The sequence below is a fragment of the Ixodes scapularis genome, unplaced genomic scaffold (genome assembly GCF_016920785.2).
Source record: "Ixodes scapularis isolate PalLabHiFi unplaced genomic scaffold, ASM1692078v2 PGA_scaffold3__209_contigs__length_174095766, whole genome shotgun sequence".
In the NCBI taxonomy this organism is placed as follows: domain Eukaryota; kingdom Metazoa; phylum Arthropoda; class Arachnida; order Ixodida; family Ixodidae; genus Ixodes; species Ixodes scapularis.
Genome location: NW_024609868.1, coordinates 33,564,885 through 33,581,698, shown reverse-complemented (window position 1 = coordinate 33,581,698; position 16,814 = coordinate 33,564,885). Strand labels below are relative to the sequence as shown.

Here is a 16,814-nt window from a genome sequence, read left to right as displayed (position 1 = left end):
TGCTCCACTGTCGCTTGCCAGCCGCCATGTTTCTTTTGGGGGTGCTCACTGTGACTACCTGTTGACTGCATGCCGTGACTACCCATGGTGTCGTTAGTATTACTAAGGGGGTGTAGCGATATCTGTGACGGCTTCTGACTATCCCAAATACCCTACGACTACCCTTTTGTTGAGAGTGTATACGCATTTGATCGCAGCGCCCTCTGCTGTATAGACGTTGAGCGACTAATGCAACGTTGGACTGTAGCGTAGTGGTTAAGACGTCTGCCTCGTAAGCAAGCGGTTCAAACCCCCGTGCGGGCGTGCGTCTTTGTTTTGTTTTTTTTGTTTTTTTTTTTTAAGTGGGCCGATCCCGGAGGCATCCGGAATCGATGTGAGCACGGATGCCGGACGGATGGACAAGGAGCTTCGCCCCTAAGGACAAGGAGCTTCGCCCCTTCGGCCCTAAGGAACTTCGCCCCTAAAAGTTAGTTCTCGATTTCCGCCTGATGACGTCCTCAGGTGGAGATCGGCGGCACAACGACCATGCATGGTGGTGGATGCGGCAGACACGTGTTCTGCTGCAGGTCGCTCTCCAGCTTGACGGACCACGGAAGCTTCGGCAGCCACGAGTTGGGGCGCCGTGATGACAGCGACACTCGTGTTATCTCGCGTGTTTTCTTTCCCAGAAGGTGTACGCGTAACCGCCAGGATAGTGACATTCGACCGCCTGACACTCCACCTTTTGTGACGTCATTATTTGTCACGTGGAAACCACTTTGGATGCGTGGGCGGATGCTTAACACACCAGTCAGAGACCCATTCAAGGGGCCGTATATACTCCTGAGGAGCGTTGCCGGTCGTCCGTATCGATGGTTTCCCCACATCCTTCCATTGTGGAAATACAAGTGTCTTCGCTCGCCGCATGTTTTCCTACTTGACGTGGTTACAAAGTCACCAGCCTCAGCTGATGATTTTGTGATCTATATAGTTCCGTGGTATAATAAGTGACACCCGAAATCACGAAGCTACGCTACCGGAGGCGCGCCAGGGTGCGCCATCAGTCCTCGCATTCCAGCGCCATCAATCGCCATTATATCTACAGAGTTGAGCTGGTTTTCTCCTCCGTGATTTCCGGTGCGCGAAACGCTGTGCCCTGGCAGCTGCCGAAGACACGGGTAGTTTAGTTAAATTATTGCAACAGTACCACGCCCACCCGTGTCTCCGAATAATATTTCGATAAAATGTATCGCCCGTTTATTCAATCTCTTCTTACCGCCGAATTCAGAAACCTCACTCAAACTATACTCAAACTGAGGGGCCCCTCCACTTCCTCGAGGAAGGCGCGAGGGCCGGCGCTGGCCAATCGCGACGGCGGATCCGTCCTCGCGATTGGCCAGCGCCGGCCCTCGCGCCTTCCTCGAGGAAGTGGAGGGGCCCTTCAGTCTGAATGTAGTTTGAGTGAGGTTTCTGAATTCGGCGGTTAGTTCTAGGTCTAAACCATTCCAACGATTTTTTTTTTGATTATCTGGCGATCTGCAGAACTTTCCAAACAATAACCTACTCTTAAAAAATGGAGAACATTTTTGAAAAACCAGAGACATAAATCAGCTCGCCTGAACACTCGCTATATCTGCAATCTTAGATAGGCTCAACGCCGGTTAACATTGACAACCTTCCGATGTATCGGACCACCCGAATTGCGGCGTCCTTTCGTAGCTTGTAGTGAAAAAATCCTACGTTATGCTATAGGTCGGAAATTCACCACAGCAAGTCAATAATGATAGTCCTTTATTTTTTCAGACAAAAACAATGTTGAAAAGATGACAAGGGAAAAAAGCTGTGAAAAACCGCTTGACGAGCTTCGAGTCACCTAAACCAGCAGTCGCGATGCAGGCACCAAAATAAATTATGCAAAACTAAAACATGACATATGCGCTGCATATGTGAAAAACAAATTACTAAAGATAACCAACCCCATACAAGATAAGTAGCATACTGATGCAATTCATACCATTGTGAAAACACATACAGAAAGTTAGTCTTACTGAAATAAACGCGAAAGAAAACATCATTCCAACATATTTTAGGACTTATCGCGGACAGTTCGGTTCAAAATAAAAATTTAAAATAAACGTTTTCCGTAAGATGCCCACCGATAGACCCTTAAGTTCAATTCCCTGCCTATTAAGCTGGTTAAGGGTAGTCGGCAAAGTATATCTTAAACTTTGGTGTCCATAATTTGTTCTAAAAAAGCGTGCTTCCCAAGGTTTTTTAATTCGTGTTGGGTATCTAAAAATAGCTCAAGAAACGTCGGGTGCGGAGAGTCCCGTGTATCTGGTTATCGCTCCAAAGAATTACAGTATTAGCCGTTAAAATCGACAGAAAACTAGTGAAAAAACGAATATTAATGGCAAAAGAGTATGACGCGTTTACATGCCCCCGAATATATATCTTTATTCACCATTTCCTACTGGTTCCATCATTTTTGTCAGGTTGGTCCTATCGCAAGGTACTCCCCGTTCGGATCATTTAGCATTGAGATAGTCATAACCCAAATTAAATGAAGGCGAAAATGTGACCAAGAACGTCCTGATTTGCATCGGGGCTAAGTAGACGTTGAAGGCGGGGCCATACAAAGAATTGCTTGGCTTGACACTCCCTAGACAAAGAAGAAAGAAATATATTACTAATACAAAAACGCTCGCAAATCGAGTTCTGACAAGTGGTCTGTCGAAACCGTGTTACTAGATTAAAAAAAAAAAAAAGATTATGCTGGTAAACTACACATGACACCGCCTGGTTTTAGTTTTTATTTTGTTTTATTTGTCACCAATGGGTACCGAGAAAACATGATTGTTACGAGGCAGTATCACCAAAGCGACATCGGTAGGCCAAGAAGACCACCCTGTGGCGGCTCGGAGGTACCGCCTTATGTTAGAGACCAGAGTTCTCTCTCAATGTTCGCCGAGAGGGACTCGAATCTAAACATCGTTTCGCTTTAATTCCGATCACAGTTGATGCTAGAATCCGATACAGTCAATCAAACATTCACCAAAGTGCATCCATCGTCAAGGCGCTCATCGTTTCTGCGTTCGCTGTCCCAGACTAAACCAAGCATGCGCAATGAATGCGGAGTGCAACTTCGTCTGCTTCTTTTGTGGGGGTAGTGGTGACGTTAGAACGTCGAGCTCTGATTGGATCTGATTGAAGGATAGGGGGAAGAACTCAAAGCAAGCTGCCTTGAGGTCTATCCACTAATCTCCAATCAGAGCCAATTAGAGCTCAGCGTTTTGACGTCACCACAACCCCTGCAAAAAGAAGCAGACGAACTTTCGCTCCGCATAGGCCCCGATCCTGCGCTTTTTGTTTTCATGGATGATTTGTTTAGGCGGGCGTAGTAAAGAAAAAAAAAAAAAAAAACGCCGTCAGAGAACGAGCGCTGGGATAATGTATTTTTGATGCTGCAGTCGGATTGCGAGCGAAACGGGTCGTAATACCTGGATGAAGCGAATTATTTTACGAACAATAAACGGTGACAATGTTCACTAGGAAACTAAGAGAAAGTACGGTAGTCGAAGTTGGCGGACCAGTCTCCGCCTACTGGGGTTTCCTTGTTCTGATATCTCCAAGGTTTGTAACGTCGCCTGAACGGACCTGAAAACTTTATGACCTCTACATAAAAGACAAAAAATTTCTATGAACGATAAACAAAAAGGCGACGGTAAAGTTTTTTTTTTTTTTTTTTTTTTTTGCTATAATGTTCGATGTAAGCTGTGATGCATAAGGTATGTGCGAAATCGTCTTCGATTGGGCAACAAAGTGACAATAAAACAATCTGAACTGAAATTATAATTACATTTTTTTTCGAGCTTGAAATACTGATTTCATATAGTGTTTTAACATTTAAAGTACTATCGCTTCAGGGCACTTAGGGAAACCCCAGTTTTATTAGAGTCATCCACGAAACATCGAAATTCAGTAGACAACAGAGAACTCGCGAATAATAAAAATTACCGTAATAGTTGCAGATAAGCCAGGTGTAATTTAATAGAAACGTTTCGATTCTGTTTGAAGATGATCGTCTCAGAATTAAAACATTTCGATTTCGCAAGGTTCGACAGCCACAGTAAGGACATTTTTTTCAGGAAAATTTAAATGAATAATTTGACTAAAATAAAAATGAAAATTAAAGCAAGAAGTTCAGAAGAAACAAATTGGTAACAGTGGGGAGGAATACGAACTCACATCTTCATTAACTGGTAAGTGTACCTTAAGAGAAAAGGAAATATTTTTTATACCTCTGGCTTCTCCATCAGGCGTGAACTCCAAGCGTGTTATTTGTTTTTTCGGTGCTGTGGCTGCTAGGTTCATTTCAGTGATGCCAGTAATGGGTTGTTTGAAAACAGCCTGCAAATAACAACAATATATTTATTGCTCAAGTACAGCCTGCAAAAATCGTAAAATTGGAAATAATTTACAATTCCGGGGTGGAGGATAGAAATTTCTGATGACAAATATTAAAAAAAAAAACATTAAAAAACACATCACGACAAATGAAAAATTTCTACAGCGCAACATGTTGCAGACACATCAATTGCCTAAATAACATTAAAAAAGGGCGTACACAAACGAGCTGATTACTAAAATGAACAGAACTGTAAAAAATCCCGTTGAGACATCACGTTTCTGCTGTCCCTTACTTTACTCTAGTGTCGGGGTTTTTCTGAATTATGTTTCATAAATTTAGCGTTTCCCAAGTCCTTGAATGATTAACACTATGGCACGAATGACTCTACGCGAACTGAAACAAAATTCAAAAACTGGATGTTCACATAAAATTAATATCTAGATTAAGTTAAAATGCAACAACCTAATTTTTTTTCTAAGACAAAATTCTAATATTACTTTTTTTTTATTTAATTTTTTGCGACGCAGGTACAAATTTCGTCACTTGTTCAAATAACGTTATTTTGGGGCATGTATTTGTATTCAAATATAAAACTACACTGAATATAAAAATAAACATTTAAGTAACCCGGTAATACTAAGGAAGCAGCATATGTCGATACGTCACTTCGGAAAATCACGAAACGGCTCGCAGAAATAAACAACCGGAATCGTTGGTGTCCATTGGGTGCTTTTGCGACGTAGGAACACTCCATTATGGCGCACTGTCTCAAGCAATGTTAGCCGTACCTGCAAGCTGAAGTTGGCGGCCGCGGAGAGGTTGCCCGCGTTGTCCTTAATTTCGTAGAAATGTTCCAAGCGCAGGAGAACCGTCTCGTTGTTCCACTGCTCCAAAGTTAGGAGGTGAACGTTCGGAGGCAGCGGAGCTGCAAGTGCCGAGTACTGTGGAAGACGAAAATAACACACGTGTAATTAAAGCTCGTCTTGTAAAGCAATATTACGGGAGAACGTTCAGTCGAAGAGTGGTGTTGTTAGATCACATAAAACACCGATTCTTTGTGAATGCTGAAGGTTCTGGAAACTGCATATAAAATCATAAATCAAAATCATGTGGCGGGCTAGTCGGTTTCATATAATAAGAACATGGAAAGCAAGGACGAGGATTATTATTAGAAGAAGACGACTAGACGAGCGCTGTCCTGTCTGTCTTTTCCTGTCTTCTTCTAATAGGTTCTGTTCTTTCATTCTGTGTGTCATCAAGAAAATAATTACATGGGAATCCATTAAATAAATGACCATAGCATTATGGTACGTATAAAAGGAGCACTGACTTTTCTTGAATGTCGATGTTTGTTTAAGGTCATGCTTCTCATTAGAGGCATCTCCAAGAATGGTGGAGATGCCTCTAATGCTGTAGGCGGACCAGTCTCCGCCTACTGGGGCTTCCTTGTTTTCATGTTTCCAAGGTTTGTAACGTCGCCTGAACGGAAATGACCAGGCTAAATGTATGCAACGTTTTTATATTACTTTATGAACGCTACAAAATATCTCTGTGAAATATAAACAAAGTCGACGATAAAGTTGATTTTGTTTCTCTCTAAGATGTGCGATGTGAGCTGTAATGCATGAGGTATATGAAAAATAGGCTTCGATTGGGCAACAAAGTGATAATCAATAATATGAACTCGAATGATAATTACATTTTTTTTTCGGGTTTGAACGTACTGATTTTATATAGTGTTTTAACATTTAAAGTGGTATTGCTTCCGTGCGCTTCGGGAAACTCCAGAGTTACTAGAGTCATCCAGCTATATAAATGTTAAAATGGAACATCGAAATTAAGTAGACAGCGGACAACTCGCAAATAATAAAGATTACCATAAGACTGCCCTTTTAGTTTCAGATAAGCCAGGTGTAACAGAGAAGAAACGTCCAGACACCCCAGAAGCACAGCTTCTGGGGTGTCAGGACCTGGGTTCGACTAAATCTCCGGCTTCGGAGATGAGTTTTGGAGACCGCATTTTCTTCTCGTTTCCCCGTGAATCAAGGATCATTCAAAGGCTCGAGGACACACACAGGAAGACATGAGCAGACTGAAGACGTGAAGACACGGAACAGACAGAAAGGTGGCAAATCCGAAGCCGTTGCACAATCGGATTACTTTGGCTCGTTGGCCCAAGGTCAGCTAGAAAACGACGCTTAGAGTACCGGTACTCGTTCCCCTCAATGCCCGACATCGCCACAATGTTGAGTCTTCCGTTTACGTCCCGTGATATTTGTTGACTTGCGAGAGCGGCTCGTGGGCTCCGCCATTTTAACAGTTATAGAGCCGTATGGACACTTTACTACAGTTGTGTTTCTGAAGTATTTTTTTTAGCGGTAGTGCGGATAAGGTATAGAGAGGATAAGGTAGAGCGGCAGACCGTTCTTGCTTTGTTCTGAACTATTTTATTAAGAAGAGACGACGGGAAGTATACTTCTTACATGTTCCGCCAGGAGCGTAGGCAAAAGCTGCGTTGACAACAGGGAACATTAGGGAGTTTCCGTAGACCGCGTTTCCCCCTCCGCTAAGCCCCCCGCAACGAAGAAGCCGCTGCTGCGCCTGCGCGCCGGTAGTCTTGAATGTAGAGTTGCGGGTATCGTAGCGGGTTGCGGAGAGCCGTTGCGGGACGGCGAAAACGATCCACAAAAACTCCCTATTGATTCTATACTAACGCAATAGACCTCCGAAACGCTTCGGTGCCTGCCTGGAACGTGTCTCCGAGTGGTGTGTTTAGCGTTCTGTTTAGTTCGTCTGCTTGTTGCACAGAATTTCGATGATATCAGAACGCCAAACTCTTATTAGTTGATCGAAAAAAATAGGGGGTAGACCTCAAGGCACCTAGCATTGAGGTCTACCCACCATCCTTCCAATGCAAGCCAATCAGGGCTCGGCGTCTTTCTGACGTCACCGCAACTCCTGCGCAAGAAGCAGACGACTTGCTCTCCGCATTAGTCCCATACATGGAAAGGGGTACCTATTGGGGCAACGAATTACGTTACAAAAGCCGGGACACCATGTTGTCAGATCTGATCCTGGCGGTTTGTCGTACAGAAATGCTGGCAACAAGCACGAGCGAACATGAGCGTCGCTTTCGTCGCGGCGTCCCAACTCCCTGCCGAAGCTTCCGTGGGCTGGCACACTGGAGAGCGACCTGCAGCAGAACAGGCGTCTGCCACATGAACCACCGCGGCTGTGGCGCCGTCATTATAATCGCGACCGTACGACGTCATTAGGCGGAAATTGAAGGACCGCTTTTTTGGACGTGATAAGCACACCTGTCGGAGACGCTTTCCGAGCACCGCGTATCGCGACTACAGCGACACTAGCGTTCGCTGATACTCTTTGTCGGAACTTCTAGAAACCAACCGCCAGGATCGCAAAGCACTGCACTGTCGGTAAAGTGTCGGTACTCCGAAGCACACCTTATTTAGTGGCCAGAGTCGCGTCCCGACGCTGCCCCAAACGACATCGGCTCCGGTTGAACGTATATTATTGCAAAGGGCTACCAGAGCCTCGGAATAGAAATACGTCAGCTCGCTTTCCTCGCCTCTCAGGCAAGATTGTAGTTGGCTATGATCGAGCAAAACAGCCTCAGGCGGGTGTTTCTCTGATGCAAATACCGCTCGAGCCGACATCCAGTGTCCCCAGCATGGCCCTGCGCTAACGACGACAAGGACGCCTGGATCCACTCGTCGCTGTGTTGTACGCACACTTACTAACGAGGTCGCGCACGTCCTGGCTGATTTCGCTTTAACATAGCTTATTTTTGTTTTGTTTCTGCATACATTTTCTCATTGGATCCGCTGTTTTCGCGCCCTCAACGGCATCGTCTCCTAGTCTACAGCCCGAGACGCTGCCGTGAGATTTGTTTACGAATTGACTCTGTATAGTACACATGAGTAGCGCTTATAGCTATGTTTAAGAAATCTACGGGTTGCGGGAGCTAACATCGGGATTCGACTGAAAGCTACAGCGGTAACTAAGCGACGCAAGTCCAACGCTTGCTTGTCACGATAAATAGTAGTTGTGACTCCAAGTAAACCCTAGGAATGCAGTCAATCGTGTACCAAACGCTGCCTTTTGAGTTCCAACCATGGTTTAAAATATATGCAGTAACATAAGCCTAGCCATTTGTCGAGTGAGTGGTTACACCAGCAGCGTCCCAGCTAGTCACTGACTTATATAATGACCCCAACAGGTAGGTTTTTCAGTTGTCCCGCTTCGAACGCAAGCTCCGTGCGTATACCTAAAAAAAAAAAAAAAAAATCCGCATCTTGTGAACTTTGAGCGTGCAGGCACCGTTAAAGCACGATGAAAGAGAAAGAGCTTGTGCTGGAGACCGGGTATAAATAAGATAAAGACGACCTTCGGTAATCATCCCGTCAAAGACTACAAGTTTTTGTAACGCTGTTACTTTGCGAACGTTAGAGCGAATGTTAGGGAAAATATACCGGTGACTCACAGTTGTCCTGCAGCATTGCAGGTAGTCCGGAAGCTTAGCCGGCGCAAATGACAGCACCGGAGCCATGTACATGCTTTGGGCGAGGGTCCGATGCATCTGCGCTGCTTGTTCCACGGGACTGAGGAAGACGCGGTGTTTGCCGCGCACAACCACGCCAGTTCCATTGTAGTAGGTCTCGTTTAGCGCTTCGCCGACGCCAAAGGCGTCATCGTGAAGAAGACGCCTGTGAACCTGCGCAGAAAATTGTGTACTATACGTATTGTGTACTATACGTACAAATAAAACTCCTAATTCAGATTACACAACGCGAGAGTTATGTAAGACTATAGATAAAGAAATCGAATGGAATCAGTAATAACTGAGGCACTCTTACCTCGAGACCCGAAAAAAATATACAGGGTGTTTCTGCGAATACTTTGAAAAAAACGCCTACGAATAGGGTTGTTGTGAAAAAAATAAAACTCTTTTCGGGAACAATATTCCCACCACAGCGGAGATTTAGGATTTTAAAAGGCATACTAATTAGCAAAACCTTTAAGTTATGTCTACTTGTTAACTTTTTAATCGGTGTAAAGAAACATGGGGTTCCAAATAGAAACTTGTTGTACGTCATCGAAAGCACCTAGATAATATTTTAGGACGACTTGAAGTACGTAGCAAGCGCCGGGGTGCGATAAATTTAAAAGTCGTGGAGCATGCAGGTGCAGTGTCGGCGATGCGAAAACGAGGATGATGTTCTAGCCGTCCTAAAATTGATCTATTTTGGTGTTCCCGATGACGCACAGCAAGTTTCTAATTAGGACTCTATGTTTGTTTTTCACCGATTAAGAAGGTAATTAGTACGTTTAATTTCATTGTCTTGCTAATTAGCATGCCTTGTGAAATTCCTGACGTCCGCCATGGCTGGTAGTTTGTTCCCGAAAAACGTATTGTATCTTTTCCTCAAACGCCCTATTTTTAATGATGTTTAAAAAAAAAAAAAAGTTTGCAGAAACACAGGTGCGAAGCGCCCAGATGAGAGCAGTGCACGTTATAAGCAAAGCAGTATCCCCAGTGAATAAAAATACTTAATATGTACATGATGGAGGTAAACAGTCAAGTAAAAGAAGACAAAAAAAAAAGATACAGTTAGAACAAGACTCTTCTATTCTTCCTTTGTCCTTTCTTCGTCTGCAGCTAGCTGTTCATCTCCGTCATGTGCAACGTTCACCAAATGACCCAGTTTGCTACTTTACTAGGTTTAATACGGTGTGTATTCTTGAAGAAGAAATACCTAACTGGCGCAATGCACCAGTCATCGCTGTTCTCATAACACCAATTAGGATTGCCGTGTGGTTTACACACGAGTCTTAATAGAGCTGAAAGGCTTGAAATGAATCACGAATGAACTTACATTGTATATTCGCAGGGAACACCTTTTTAAGTTGTGCAAAGTGGGCCAGTTGTAAGAATATTTATTGGAAGTTAAGTGTGTTAATTAGTGTATGCCGTAAGGTAGCTGGGGGAACCAAGGTCGTCTTAGAAGTTAGAGATGAATCGCTATTGTCCCTCCTTTTATTACTACGAACACACAGTTGAGTAGGAACAGAGTGCAAGCTAGTTTTATTAGTACCCATATATTGTTAATAGATATAATAATAATAATAATAATAGTAATAATAATAATAATAATAATAATGTTGATTTCCAATAAACCATTTATAGAGGGCGACCGAGGAAAAAAGCTGCATCGTGCAGCTTGACGAGTCCTCGGCCCCCCTCTTGCACAAACAGCAGTGGCACAAGTAAACTAAACAAGATCCAATAGTATTAAAGAAAAGTTATCAGGCGACAATACTCAAGTTTTTCGAAGTAACAAATGGTACATATATACATTTAGAGTGCGCTTAGCAAAAAATGCATACACCGAAAATATCATACATATATACACTCCGTGCGACGCGACTGGCGCGCCGCCGCGCGGCCGGTACGGAAGGTAGGCAGTGAGAGCCCCAGAGAAAACTAAACCGAAACCACGCCGCGTACGTTGGTACGCATTGAAGTCGGAGGGGCGCGGTTGCGCTGGGTTGCGCTGGGCACAGCCAGCATGAAGTGCGGCTGTGCTGCGTCATTAAGTGCTTCAATAGTTATGCGTCGTATCTCGTGGAAACAAAGTTTCATGCTGGTTGTGCTGGCTGTGCCCAGCGCGGTTGCGCTGGGCACAGCCAGCATGAAGTGCTGGCTGTGCTGCGTCATTAAGTGCTTCAATAGTTATGCGTCGTATCTCGTGGAAACAAAGTTTCACAGTTTTTCACCTCGCCGATGTTTTGTGGGACAGCGACAACGATGGAGCCGTGCCATACGACGCGAGAAATTTGGTCTCCCGTTCATGTCTGCCACTGTGTCGGCACTGCTGACATATTCTATACTGCTGCTTTGCGCTCTGCGTTTCTTTTCGTACCAGTAACGCCTACATGTGTTAGCGCCGAGGGGACGAACTGCAATGCCATCCCACACTCGCGGGTACGCAGTGCCAATTTTGTTGGAGGAATGCCCTCCAAAGAAGTTTCGTCCCCATCGTACGTGTCGATGATATTTCCGGACAAGTATGGCGCGCAATCTGTACTTCATGAAGAAAGATTCGAACGGTAAAAAAAGTGACAAATATAAATCTAAAGAAAACAACAATGAAACTCAGAATCACTGGAGAATCGACGTTTGAGTATGGAAGTTTATGTGGTGTGCTTTCTTTCTTGATCAGCCTCCTTTTGGATGTGGAAACGCTGACACCCCGAGTTCTGTAGACAACAATTTTTTTTTCTCGGCTTTAGAGCCACCTATCGCACAGTGGTTCGAACTGGAAGTACCGTCCACTGGTCCCTTCCTACCTGTAAAGTGTGCACCTCCCACGATGAGTGGTATTATCTGACAGCCTTTGACAGTCAAAGCCAGTTCCCCTTTAGATACGCCGCCCAAACTAAATTTCCACCTGGTTTCGCAATGCCAAATCGTTTTGTTATAATAAGTGTTGTGCCAAGTGACGGTCATGTCAAAGTACCTGTGCGCAGAAACTCAGCACCTCGCACAACAGGTTATTACACAACAGCTGACCGAAAAAGCCCTTGGCGGCCAAACCGTGTGTTGGCCGACAACTTTGTTTTCTCGGCTTTGGAACCACCTTTCGTAAAGTTGTTTCAATTGGAAGTACAGTTCACTAGTCCGTTTCTACGTCTAAAGTCTCCACCTTCCCCCACCAGTGGTATTCTCTTGACAGCCTTTTCATGGTCAAAACCGGTTCCCTTTGAGTTACGCCGCCCAAACCAAATTTTCACCTGGTTTCCCTATGCCACCTTTTTTTTTTTGTATACTAAGTGCTGTGTCATGTTACTGTCAAGTCCAAGCACCTGTGTACCCAAATCTGCACTTTGCACAGCCCGCTATAACACAACATTTTGGGTCTAATATTGGATATCCCGTACAGCTTTATTTCTTAAAAACATAACTTTCACATTAAGCACGAAACACATGTACGACGAAACCGTCCGATCCGACGTGCGGACCGCCGGAATGACCTTGGGGGGCAAGGGTATTCGTAGCGTCGGAGAGCGTTGAAAACCCTCGCCTCCGACCGTCGTATTACGTGGTCGGACGTCGGATCGGACGGTTTCGTCGTACATGTGTTTCGCGCTTTAATGAAACTTGGCACACTTCGTGCACAAACTTAGTGAACATCTCACTCGCCTCCAATATCATTGTTCCAGCAGTCCTACGTTTACAGCGACGAGCGAAATAAATTTCCCACTCAGAGCAAGCCTGGTGGCGGCCGTCTTGTTTTTCGGAAAATCGCTCCAACTCCTTTTTTGCCGCCACTAGAGAAATTAGCCCTAATAACGACTCAAACTCAACATATAAGGAGTGGAGAACAGCTAAAAGCCCTTCTTAGGTCTGCCCCAGCACTCAAACAACGTCACCCTCAACGTATCGGTCCAAAAAGCAAAAGTTTCGTCCGTGCGCGCTTCCGCCGCCACAGCATGGCATGCGAAAAGGCGCCGCAGGCTGCTGAACGCGCCTCGCAGTCGAACACCAGCTCCTCCGCTAGCGGCGCTGCGCGCGTTTTTCAAAGCGCCCCCTATAGTTCCCGCACGGAGTGTATACATTTAGACATATGCCCAGAAAACACAAAATGTTATACATCTCAAATCTCTGAAAAATACTACTAAGAAGCCAGACTGAAAAAAAAAAAAAATTCGAATATCTTTTTTTCATGACGAGATAGGATCACAATTTTTGAAGCTAAATAAATTGAGTAAGTTTAGAAGCGTATTAGATAACATTTGCTCAGCATAGGTCGTTCTAAGATTGGACAACTTCGAATTTTGTAAACTTCGAGTGAAGTAAGTTGGCACTTTTGGAGCAAGAAAAGCCAGGTCAATCAAATTAAGATATTTTTTTTTTGTACTTCAGATTCATAACACACACAAAAACAATATTTCTATATACTATTAAGATTCATCAATTTTAGACTTCTAAATAGGGAATTCATCGATTTTTGAACTTTTAAATAGGGGTTCACTACGTTTGTCGTACGCGACATTCGAAATGTTTCATAGCATTATTTTTCTGCAACAAAGGTATTAAAGTTTGTACTTTTACTACTACCCCAAACTAGCTGGCAGTAGTTAATATCAGAGAAAAATAGAGAGTTTTAGAATAAAAGTTTGACACTTGTTGGCAAAAGATGACGATGCCGATATATCAAGCCAACGACACGTGATAGTTTAAGCTAAATATAATTAATAACGAAGAACAATATACATGGTTCTTCGTTAGAGGGCCACTGAAAATAAAAATATGTTTTCTTTTAAAGTCTGGTTGAGACACACGTCTGGAAAAATTAATTTTACGCGAAAAAAATAATAATTTTAGAGCAATATTGACGGCGCGAGATTAATTTCAAATTCTACGAGCAAATTCCATGACGTCACGGAATGGTCCCACACTCTTTCTACCTCAACGAGATGGTCATACACTCTCTCCACCTCAACACGATGGTCTCTTTTCGATGCACCCAAAATGCCGAGAGAGAAGACAAGGGGAAGGAGGTGACTACCGACTAAACCGCGTCATACGCCATCAATATTGCTCTAAAAAATGTTTTTTTTTCGCGTAAATTTTATTTTACAACATGCGTGTCCCAACCAGACCGTCTAGAAAAAAAAATTTTTCGTGGCACTTTAAGGCCTGACATATCACAGAAAGCAAAATCATGAAATAATAAACTGCCTCCTAAAAAGCAAAAGATGTCACTCTTTGATAGCTTCCGTCATGAGAAGATTGTCAGTCACACAGTCAGGAGAAAATTTTCAATTTACCTCATTAGCAAAACATTGAGATGTATATCACATCTTACGCCAGCAAACAAAGAAGAAGACTTGCTTTGGTTGAAATAAACACAAAATTATAAGGAGTTTCGGTACCATTAGTTCCAATGAACCGTCAGCCAAGCTGCTTCCACCTTGAGACCTATCAGTGAGAACGGTGAATTGAATGTTCCGTGCCTTGTCCTGTCCAAAAAAACAAAATCAAGAACAAAGTTAATTAAACATTCTGTCTACTAACATATGAAACATAAAACTAAGCAGCGAAGTAAAAAGATTACCTTGAGGTAGATTCTGCTATTCACTGGATAGTAGTTGCCAGATACCGGTTCCAAGTTTATAAGTGGCCAAGTGGGCCTATAGTTCAGCCTGGAAGAAGTAACAGGACGATTAAAGCTTATGTATACTAAGTTTGTCAATATAAACGAAGCAAAAGTAGAGTACAACTGCACGAGAGCTGCACCTATTTAAACCATATTTAGATGTAAATATTTTTACTATATCAGGACATCAAATACCAGTTGCACCTGTACACGTTTACCCCATTTGGGTGATACGGTAAGATTTTCATCATTCAGCACAGTTCCTCTTGAAATTAGTTGATTTTTCAATATTTGCTATATCGTTACTTTTACTTCATTGGTAGTCTTTCGAACACCTGCCCCAGAATACATATATTGCTTACAAGAAGTTGTGACGAGTCATGTAGATAAAATCATTGGCGGAATTAATGAAGCGAAGAAATATTGATGTGGTTAGCATTTAAATTTATAAATTCCCCTTATCAGAGAACGTAAACAAGGGACAGAACGCAAGTGAAACCTTTTGTGCTTTTTTTATGAAATGAGGTAAAATAAAATAAAATAAGAGAAAACAGCGTTCTTTGTATATCATTTTCCCCTCAAATAACCCAATAAACAAATACTTATGCCGAAAGGCATTTGTCATCGTGACATTATAATAAAGGCTCAAGACCATCCATGGCACACACTTTATACTTATTGTATATCCCACCGGAAAGTGGCTAGTTTTTGTGCAAGAATTGTCGTCACCTCAGAAGTGCGGACAAGCGCTGCGTTATGTCTCCTGCAGGTCTGAATTGGCCGAGTATCGCGTTACCGCAAAACGGCATTTATTGTAATACCAGTGTTTTTGTTGAAAGAATGTCTGTGAAATGCCGTCCCCACATTTTTTTCTTCTTTTTTTTCTCCAAATTGCATTCGAGGGCAGTGTTGTATATATACAGGGTGTTTCATGAAAGGTGGAAGAATTTCATATTGCGAAAACTACGCATCGCACCAAAAAAGGCTTGTGTCGTTTTGATCCTAGGCCAGGGGCTATTTAGGAAAATGATTGAAGTTCGGGATAATTAGGTTCTTATTTATGTTTGCGTAATTAATATTTTAAATATTGAGTTTAAGGGCATTGTTTCAATTAGAATCTTGGTGAGCAACATCGAAAAACACTAAATCAACAGATTTCAGAACGATAGAAGGCACGCGCGGTTATTTATGCCTTTCTCAAGAACCGCACAATTTTGACGGGTTTTTAGGTTTCGGTTTGCAATCGGAACGCTTCTCGGCCCGGACGGCACCGCACCCTGTGGAGAAATAGTGCAACCAACCTCTGCTGCACTGCCATCGCGCAATGCAGCTGATCCTGGTTGCACTATTTCTCCACGGGGTGCGGTACCGTCGGTGCCGAGAAGCGCTCCGATTGAAAACCGAAACTTAAAAATCCCTCGAAATTGTTCGGTTTTTCAGGAAGCCGTAAAATACCGCGCGTGACTTCGGTCGTTCTGAAATTTGTTGATTTAGTGCTTTTCGATGATGCTCAGCAAGATCCTAATTGTAACCATGCCCTTAAACTCAATATTTAAAATATTAATTACGTGAAAATGATTAACAACTTAATTATCCCCAACTTCAATAATTTTCAGAAAAATGGCCCTGGCATAAAACCAAAACGACACAAGCCTTTTTTTTTGTTTTGTGTGCGATGCGTAGTTTTCGCAATATCGAATTTGCCCACCTTTCGTGAAACACCCTGTACATATGGTATACGAATACAGCTCTCTTATTGAACATAAGTATTTCGACTGTCTAAGGTATAAGAGGAGGTCAGCTACGTAAACGACGACTTTTACGTACCTTCTTTGAAGGATCTCTCTGCCGTTCGAATCCGTGTAAAAGTCACCGTCGCTTTTGAGGTCTGTGTCGAATCTCGTCACAATTTCTTTTCCAAGGGAGTCACTGCAGACACACACATAGGCACACACATAAAAAATATTGAACCAGTATGTTTCACATTGCCAAAAGTTACTATCACGAGAAAACATAGTTCTACTCACTTGACAGGTATGGGACCCACCACCCAGTCAAACTCAACAAAATCCTCTTCTTTGTACACGCGAATCACTTGTGTGAGCCAATTCGAAAATGTTTGTCTAACCTCTTGTACCATATCTCCTTGACCCTAGGAAAAGTAAGAAATAATCATAATTCATAGTTTATTTAGTTTCAAATATTTGGTTTTATATTTGTCTTTCTTCAAAGTCAAGATG

General features: G+C 43.1%; 1 protein-coding gene across 1 annotated transcript in view; it reads right to left on the bottom strand.

Moving 5' to 3' along the window:
- Positions 1-1,753: 1,753 nt before the first annotated feature.
- LOC115315715 (lysosomal alpha-mannosidase) overlaps positions 1,754-16,814 on the bottom strand; it is a 52,817-nt gene continuing 37,756 nt past the window's right edge. Inside the window, exons 18-25 of the mRNA XM_029975011.3 lie at positions 16,602-16,726; positions 16,402-16,503; positions 14,533-14,620; positions 14,351-14,437; positions 8,895-9,125; positions 5,179-5,331; positions 4,281-4,389; positions 1,754-2,641 (exon numbers count right to left, since the gene is read on the bottom strand). Of these exons, the coding sequence (XP_029830871.2) occupies positions 2,508-2,641; positions 4,281-4,389; positions 5,179-5,331; positions 8,895-9,125; positions 14,351-14,437; positions 14,533-14,620; positions 16,402-16,503; positions 16,602-16,726 (1,029 nt within the window). The 3' untranslated portion in view covers positions 1,754-2,507. The remainder of the gene's footprint in view (positions 2,642-4,280; positions 4,390-5,178; positions 5,332-8,894; positions 9,126-14,350; positions 14,438-14,532; positions 14,621-16,401; positions 16,504-16,601; positions 16,727-16,814) is intronic.